The sequence below is a fragment of the Podarcis raffonei genome, chromosome 3, assembly GCF_027172205.1.
Source record: "Podarcis raffonei isolate rPodRaf1 chromosome 3, rPodRaf1.pri, whole genome shotgun sequence".
NCBI lineage: Eukaryota > Metazoa > Chordata > Lepidosauria > Squamata > Lacertidae > Podarcis > Podarcis raffonei.
In genome coordinates, this window is record NC_070604.1 from 51,207,068 (window position 1) to 51,216,334 (window position 9,267).

Sequence of the window (9,267 nt, forward strand, 5' to 3'; positions counted from 1 at the left end):
ACTAAGATTTTACATGATTTTATTGATTATGCTACATCTTAATAGTGCTATAAAGTCGTACCTTGGTTTTCAAACAGCTTAGTTCTCGAACGTTTTGGCTCCCGAATGCCACAAACCCGGAAGTGACTGTTCCGGTTTGTGAACTAATTTTGCAGGCCATGCTTTGATTTCCGAATGTTTTGGAAGTCGAACGGACTTCCGGAACGGATTCTGTTCTGACTTCCGAGGTACGACTGTACACCACTTTGGATATTGTGTATATGTAAAGCAGTATAAATGCCTTAAAATAATAAAAAGCTTAATTAATATAAAATGTTGGACTTAAAACTCCAGTGTGGCATTTTTTAATGAATACATTAATGGCTGAATTCAGCATTGGTGGGGGGACCTGATTTCCATGTAATCATTTATTTCATTGACTAGGATTAGATGAAATATCATTCAAGGCAGAACTCTGCACACAATTACTCCCAGCGTTCAGATTTGAGTTCTAAGAGTTACTTCATAAGAATTTAGCATCTGCTTAGATTTATTAATATCACAGGCAGTGCACAGAACACAGAAGCCTCTAACTGGAGGCATATAATCTAATTAGGGCTTTGTATATTAGGATGTGGAAATGACACATGATGCACAAGTGACTCATGAATCCTCTTTCCATGTTTCCAGGCCCAAAGTAATACATGGAGGGCAAGTCATGCATGTGTACATGTGGTACAATGAATATGCTCCTCTTGCATCAGAAACCTACACATTCTGCTTGGGCAAAGGGGAAAGCGGAGAAGAGACATAATTTTTACTGTTGCACAGAAACAGGAAACAACAGCCACGCACAACACCACCCTCCAACAACACCCTTCAATTAACAGGAAAAGGTTACAATGGCACTCAACAGTAGTTTTAAGCAAGATATGTAAACCTGAAGCAAATTTGTACCTGTACACAGAGATCAAGTGGTGTGACCCCGTTTTTGTCTGGCAAATATTTGGCTCCTCTCATCAAAAGGATCTGTGCAGTGTCTCTTTGGCCGTGGCTAAATAAATCATAAAGAAGTTATAAGATTCATTCAGTGCATGTTCTATTAGCCTTCCTTCCTGAATCCACGCAGTATTTCAAAAATGAAAGAAGTATTAAGGGCACTTGACTGAAGGATGTTCAAGATTTTCTAAATATAAATCAGAAGCAGGAAGGGAATTGTTTGGATCAGCAAATAGAAGCAAGGTGTTTATAAATTCTGTCTCGCTTTCAAATATAAATGGTACTTATAACCAAAAGGAAGGGGAAATAAATATTTTCAAAAGAAGAAAACATAAGGCTTCAAGACGTCCTAGATATGATTTTCTTGGGATGTTTAAACCTTGGACTGAGGGAAAGAAGATACCATATTCCACCCCTGCAGCCCCTAAGAAGTTTATTGCATTTGAAGAGAATACAATGAAAAACACTGAGTGAGCACTGATTCAATGTTTATAATATTTATAAATCCTCAGTAATGGTCTACATCAGCGGTCAGCAAACTTTTTCAGCAGGGGGCTGGTCCACTGTCCCTCAAACCTTGTGGTGGGCCGGACTATATTTTGGGTGGGGGGTGATGCAAGAGCACCATGAGCCCCGGTGTCTGTGTACCTGTGTCTTGCAAGCGGCAGGGGCTGGCAGCAGCGGAGGGACGATGAGCGGCTCACAAAAGGGCTCCGGAGAGGGGCTGCTTAAAATGGCAGCCGCTCAAGTGCTGCTGCTGGTGGCACCAACAAAGCCCAGCCCCCTTCCTCCTCTAGGCAGGGCGGAGAGAAGCCGGGAGGAGGGAGGGAGGAGGCACCAGCATGAGGGAGAGGTAAAGAACGCATGCACTGGCAAGCCACGCGGGTCAGATCCATGGGTCAGATCCAGAAGGCAATTGGGCCTGATCCGGGCCGCGGCCCTTAGTTTGTCTACCCATGGTCTACATCATACTTTGATTATGGCATTAAATAAAAAATTAAACTCCAGCCAAGAAGAACCATAGTTCAGTTAACTCAGTGGCAGAGCACCTGGTTGGCATGTACAAGGTCCCAGCAGCAAACCCTGGCATCTCCATTTGAAAGAACCTCTGTTAGCAAGGCCAAGAATGACCCCTGCATCAGTCAGAGCATCCACTACCAGGCTATGTGTGCCACCAGCCTGATTCAGTACCATGCAAGATTAACAGGTTCAAGAAGGCCGAGGGGGTGATTAATGCAAGGTTACTCAGTGATCCTCGTGGTGAAAAACAGATTTTGCAAACCTAAAGCAACATTCCCCTGATTTCCTCAGATATTATGAACTTCCAACATTTAATAAAATAATTTAAAAACAAAAACAAACTGCACCTGCAAGCAAAGTAGAGTGGAGTTGCTCCCGAAACATTGGGCCTGTTGATATCTGCACCGCTATCCAGAAGACACTGAACTGTCTTTTGGGAAGGGAAAAAAAACCTGAATGAAGTTAAACTACAAATATGCAGTATTGAGCTGCATTCCTATCCTATTTATTTAGGATTAAGCCCTGGGGAATTCAATGCAACTTACTTCCAAGTATACACATCTAGGATTGTACTGTTACTTCTTTAAGTTACCCCCCCAAAAAAGCAGAAAAAATATCATTTACATCGGCATATTTTTTTAAAAAAGTTAAGCTTACAGATTTAATTTCTCTCCCACCTACATATTCAAGTTTAACAGCAGAGATTTATTATTCACTAATTTCAAGGGGACCAATTCTGAATTAGGAACTGAATTTCACCCAACTGAATTTGTTGAATACGTCATTAAGTATGTGTATAAATCTAGTTTCCAACCAAAGCCTATTAAAATTAACTATGTATTCCTAATTATTAGACTGGTCCCAATTAATTAACTTTTGTAAAAAGCATTCATGGAACAACGCTGCAGAAAAATATGTCATCTCCTAAGTAACTCATTAGCCTACTACGGAACCAGCTGCACTATAAAGCCGTTTCTAAGCAGAAACAAAAGAACTACAAGAACAAGCAATTCCTTAGGTGTACCATCAGCTGAGAGTCCAAACACTTGATGTTTCCTGTTAATGGGCCTCTTTGCCACAAAATACTTACATTGCAAGCCCTTAAAATTGAAAGTTTTGCTCATCAGCCTACCGTCTTGTGGCCATTTTGGCAAGCCACGTGAAGTGCTGTCTGCCCCATCGCATCTTCAACATCTACATTGGTAACATGCTGTACAAGATCATGAAGCAATTCTGTTCGCCCATTCACAGCAAGCCAATGGATCTGGATATGAAAAACAAAACGTCAACCAGGGAGAGAAATACATTCAGCAAGTAAATTCAATAAATCTAAATAATGAAATTTGAGGGAAAGGGAAATATTAGTATTAATGTTATTTGCAATCCTATAAAAGGGGTTTAGGTGCCAATCAATGGCTTAATATTCATGAGTACTGAATAAACAAGCACTCTGAATAACTTGAAATTTCCAACAATGCATGAAAGAGGGACTCACAGAAACCTGCACCAGGCAAGGAACACATTTTCCTCTTCCTTTAGGAAAACGAATATACCAGAAACACAGGACATCCAGATTCCAACATGCATGCAGAGGGTTGCAATCTAAGACATACCCGATGAAAGAGGGGATACTCCAGGAACACTATTGGGTTGTTTTTTAAATTACCTTAATTTTATATCCCACCTTTCTCCAAACCTGCTGTACATGGTATTCTCTACACAAGCACAATATTTTATGAACACTACAGTAACATGAGTTAGGTTAGGCTGGCACAGTGACTAGCCTAAGATCACTGGCCTAGTGAACTTCATGTGAGCTTCTCCCAAGTCCAACACGCTATCCAGTATGCCACACAGGCTCTTTGAATGCCCATACTCACATTGCAAACTCTTTTCATCTAGAATGAATAGCAAGAGTTTAATGACATCCAACTTCTGCAGTTGCCCTTGTCTGTCTTTATACAGAGTCCTTGCTAGGTAAAACCGAACATCTACCTAGCCCAGCTGTTCCAACAATGCTTGCTACCCCACCCAAGGAAACTAATATTCAGCAGCATGCCTATTCTATTCCTTAGCAGTGCTAAGGCAGGGGAGAATGATGAGCAAACTTTACCCAACTTTAAAGCTGCAGAGTTGGATGGAAATCATTGCAACAGTTATCCCCGCCACCTCTGCAGTTCCGAGATCGGGAGGAAGGCTGGAGCTTGGCAGCCAGACCAGGAAAAGGCCCAGCCATCAACCTTTCCAGCTCCAGACCAGAAAGGGACAGTGGGAGAGGCTCGCTTGTAGTCACAATGCAGGAGGTTGAGCACTGCACTGTTGCTTACAGTGGTGTTACTGCTTATTGGGACCAGAAGATTCTGCCAATCCACTGCTCCCCCCATCCTCTCCGCCACTCTCTCCTGGATTCTGCCAAGAGAGACTGCTGCTGAAGACGAGGGGGCAGTGTAATAGAGAAGTCACACAGAGAAACTTCTTGCCCAAGCATCATTGGGCAAAGGCCATTCAAGAGCCTTTGCCCAGTAGCAGTTAAGCTTCACTGCAGAAGGCTGCATTTTTAAATAGTACAACCCGGCGCACATGAACATATTTTACAGATTAAACAGCAATTCAGCATCACCAGCCAGAAATACAATTTTCAGAACACAAGATGTATTATTTCCATTAACTACCAAGGTCTGTAAGTACAGCTCATTACATTTCTTGATTATCGGAAGAAGGTCAAGCAGTGAAATAAGCAAGTTTAGGGATGATCATAGAATGGCAATATTTAAGTGAAGGGTAATAGGAACAAAATTGCACGACTTACTGCTGTCAGGCCCTCATTATTACAAATGTTGACATCAGCGCTGTACTCTAGCAGCTTGCTCATACATTTCTTCTGGCTGTGCGGAAAACAAATTACATATTGGCCACAAGCCCAATAGAACAAGACTTCCTCAGCTTCCTCCCTAGTTTCTTAGGGCTGGAAATTTATTGCACATGGCATGATTAGCGAGTGCCCCCTTAAAAAGCAAATTACATATTTTGCAAGCTAGGCATTCCGTAGGGTGGTTTGTGTACCTGGAGACCTGACTTTCATTATTCTTTTCATTTTAAAAAAAATTACACAAACTGAACTTATGTTGTTTATTAAATGTATATCAGGGCAAAAGATAACTAGAGCATAAACAACTAAGACCAGGCTCTCCTGGTCCAAACAGCTAACCATAGCTGGGCATAAGCACTCATAGCCACAAAAGCCACTTGTGACTCCCAATTCAGTCTGTGGAGCAATGAAACAAATGTGGCTTTTGCTTGGCTACAGAGCTTCTGTATGACAGAAGAACTACTATTATTGAAAGACTATTCAATTTAGGAATAAAAAGCTAAATGTAAAAAGCTGCATCTCTTACCCATTTCTAGCAGCCAAATGAAGTGACGTGCACCCTGAAATGTCTTGATAGTTAGGGTTTGCACCTTTCTTTAACAGCAGAACTAGGCATTCAACTGATCCACAGCTGTGGAAAGAGGTTAGAAAGGTTTTAACAAAAGGTTAAAGCAGCTTGACTAGAAAAAGATAACTTCCAATACAAACAGCATTATGTAAAGCAGAATCAATGTTAACCTGTGGCCCTGCCAAGGTTGAACTACAATTCCCATCTACCGCAGTCACCTCCCATCTACCTCACCAATGGTGAGGGATGATGGGAATTATAGCCCAACTCCCATAATCTCTAATCAATTACCATAGTCCAAAACTGTCTGGAGAGCACCAAGTTGGGGGAAACTAATCTATATAGTGGAAAAGATGAACCACACACTGTAGCCTTTAAAGGTAAAGGGACCCCTGGCTGTTAGGTCCAGTCGTGGACAACTCTGGGGTTGCGGCGCTCATCTTGCTTTACTGGCCGAGGGAGACGGCGTACAGCTTCCGAATCATGTGGCCAGGATGACTAAGCCGCTTCTGGCGAACCAGAGCAGCGCACGGAAATGGCGTTTACCTTCCCGCCGGAGCAGTACCTATTTATCTACTTGCACTTTGACGTGCTTTTGAACTGCTAGGTTGGCAGGAGCAGGGACTGAGCAACGGGAGCTCACCCCATCGCGGGAATTCGAACCGCTGACCTTCTGATTGGCAAGTCCTAGGCTCTGTGGTTTTAGGGATTAGACAAATCCATGGACGGTAACACCATCTATAGCTACTAGGAATGATAGCTGGATTAGTCCTGAATACCAGCTGCTGGGATCACAAAGTGCTGTACTAGATAAGCATTTGTTATGGCAACAACAGGGTTCTTTCTTATGTTTTATATGCACCATTACTGCCAAGCCAAGCACATTCAACATGACAGGCAAAAATAGTAATAAACTGAAAGCAAGAAACAGCAATCTAGAAAACTAATGTAAATCTGCCTTTTACACTGTAACATTCCCCGGGCTTTGGAAAGTTGGCTTACTTAGCTGCAATATGAAGCAAGCTCCTCTTCACACGTCCAAATGCATAATTGACATCAAACTTCGAATTTGACAGCAACTCTGAAACAGATCTAAAGCAAAAAGTTCATTTTATTTAGCAAAATATCTGTGTTTTCAACTACTCGTAATAGCGGGCAGATGTCTGCTGTGTGTGCCACATCACTGAAGAAGAAAACAGAAACTCCAACCTACTACACAATATAAACACAGGTACCCAGCCAAATTCAAATAGCTTCAGTAGAAATACTTCAAGAGAATTTATGCTCCCATAGCTGCACATAGAAATTAGGAAAATTGACTTTCTAAAAAGAAAACAATCTATTTTCATGTCACTATTGAATGCATTACCTGTTAAGCCTCTGAAGTTTAAACATCAATCCTAAAAAAAGTGAGTCAATTTGTACAACATAAGTATTCACTAGAAAATTATTATTTCTAATTTAGTTTCCTATTTCTTCTTCAATTTCTTTCTTCTCCCTCAAATCGAATAGGTACTTATTATTTGGAAATGAGTTCGAATCATCCTTGTGTAAATTGTATCCTGTACTAGGGAATTGGGCAAGGGCTATACACTGACCCCGTGTGTGTAGTTACTAAGAAAGAATTGCTCTGCTTTGGGAGAAATATCACTAGAGAAACACAGTTGATTTAACATGTGTGTTTCTTCTGAACTCAGCTTGGCCAAAAAGCCTTTCATCCAGCTTGTTTATGCTTGCTCATGAAAAACAGTAAGTTTCAGGCCTGGTACTATTAGGGGGGGGGAAACTGACCTGATTTCAAAATGAAACAAATGTGTATATATATACCACACTATAAAAAAATGGTGCTACTGTAGATCCACTGTTTAGATATGAAGACTCACCTATGTTGGTCAGCCATTACCATTGGCATTAAAGTGTAAACAGCAGTTTCGTTATCTGTGTAGAAATTAAATTATAATTATGTCACATATGGAGGCACAAACTTAGCAAAATATTCTACTCTTAATTCCACCTTTCACTTGCCTTCTAACATCCCATACCACCACCTGACCATTACTCAAGCTTGTAACTCATAGAACACATCAGCATGATTTTTGTCAATAGTCATACTATTAAATATTGATTACTAGAAGAAACCCAGACTGCATCCTTACATACTCCTATTCCCTGCATGCCCTGGAAAACAGTTGCTCACAGTTGCTAGGATGATGCTTATACTTTGTAGGCAGATTAGGAAGCCCTTTAACAACACTGTTTCCCAGCAGCATTAATAAAACACATTTTCACTAGGCTACTGAAATGAAGAAAACAAACTAGGGTTGGAATGTATGTGAAAGGACTAAACTCAGTCCCATTCTGATACGGAAAGAAAATTCCTAGGTTCAGAATATGCTCAGAGGCACTCTGTTCTTTATGTAGAACTGCTTGTCTTCTGCGCCTAACTGTTTGGTAGGTCCTGGGTTTTTAGTACAAAAACAAACCAAGCAGATCTGGCATGCCTGAAGTCTGTCCACCCTCGTCTGAAAAAACAGCAAGGACCGGACCCAAAAACCTTACTGTATATACCACACATGTGCCACTAGCCCTGAAACCTGGCACCAGAAACACATCCCCTGTTGAAACCCTGATTCTTGGAGCGACACTCCGGCCGCTCTCGAAGAGAAACCCTCTGGAAACAGATCCATCTCGCACGCACACACACACATGCTTCCAGCTCTGCTCTGGGCTCGCTCTCAAGAGATCACCACCGGCTGGAACCCGGGAACAGTCGCCAGAGCGCCTCTGAGCACGCACAGAGTGCATCCCCCTCCTAAAGAAGCAACGCCGGCGAGAGTAGGCTCCCTACATGTACACCCGGGATTAGGAGGAAAGGGCTCCGAGGCTAGAGGCCACAACTTTTGCCCCGTAAAGCCTCGAGGCTCCTGGACTGAGGAAGTGTCCCCTCGTCCTTTCTCTTCTCCCCAGGGGATGCTTCCTCCTATCCAAGCTGCCAGCCCTCATCGAGGTCACCGCTCGCCGCCTTCCACCCAGCGCTTGCTCCCCGGTATCCGCCAATCCCCCGTCCCTGCCGCCCCCCTCCGCTCACCTTCGGGCAGCTCGACGGTGCGGGCGCGGCGCAGGGACCTGGTGAGGCGGTTGAGCTGCTCCATGGCTCTCTCCATCCTCGGACAGGAGGACGAGGAGGAGACGCCGACGCCGCCGACGCCTGGCCGCCCGTTGCCCGCCGGCAACTGCGGACTTCCCCAGCTCAGGCTCAGCCCATCGCCCCAGCGGCGGGGCCGCACCCGGTCCGGGTCCCGCTCCTGGAACCGTGGGGATGAATCGCTTCCTCTTCAGCACGCATGCGCCAGTCTCCCGAAGCAGGCCACAGAGCGAAGGGGGAAACGGACATGAAGCGCCGCGGGAAGCGCGCATGCTCAGACGGGAGACGACGCTCGGCGGAAGCTTATGCCCTTCGCTTGCCAATACTTTCCGAGTTTGATTTTTATTGCGCTGGCGTATTGACTGCCTCAACACACTCCCGCTTGCCACCGCTGCCCGGCCCCGCAATTGCGCCATGCTGAAGGCACTTCTTCCTTATTTTAACCTCTATATACTGGTTTCCAGGTCATAGCTGTCAACGTTTCCCTTTTTTCGAATAGGATTCCTCGCAAGAAAGGGGAAAAGTTGACAGCTATGTTTCAGGTATATGATGGAGCAGTTTACAAAATGCCCAGGCTCTACAGTATCTTTAAAGAACAATGCAATGCAACAGAAAACTATTTTTGGGTTGAAAAGTATTTTATCAGCACAATCCTATTACAGTACACGTCTACTCAGAGAATAAGGG

At 43.6% G+C, this 9,267-nt stretch overlaps 1 protein-coding gene across 3 annotated transcripts in view; it reads right to left on the reverse strand.

Moving 5' to 3' along the window:
* The window catches only part of HACE1 (HECT domain and ankyrin repeat containing E3 ubiquitin protein ligase 1), a 33,334-nt gene extending 24,545 nt beyond the window's left edge, over positions 1-8,789 (reverse strand). For 2 of the 3 annotated variants that reach the window (XM_053381548.1, XM_053381547.1), the window contains exons 1-8: positions 8,524-8,788; positions 7,319-7,373; positions 6,438-6,527; positions 5,394-5,498; positions 4,808-4,883; positions 3,131-3,262; positions 2,346-2,428; positions 937-1,033 (exon numbers count right to left, since the gene is read on the reverse strand). In XM_053381548.1, the coding sequence (XP_053237523.1) occupies positions 937-1,033; positions 2,346-2,428; positions 3,131-3,262; positions 4,808-4,883; positions 5,394-5,498; positions 6,438-6,527; positions 7,319-7,373; positions 8,524-8,599 (714 nt within the window). In that variant the 5' untranslated portion in view covers positions 8,600-8,788. Of the gene's footprint in view, positions 1-936; positions 1,034-2,345; positions 2,429-3,130; positions 3,263-4,807; positions 4,884-5,393; positions 5,499-6,437; positions 6,528-7,318; positions 7,374-8,523 lie in introns of all 3 variants that reach the window. The other variant, XM_053381546.1, reaches the window with a different exon arrangement.
* Positions 8,790-9,267: the final 478 nt, after the last annotated feature.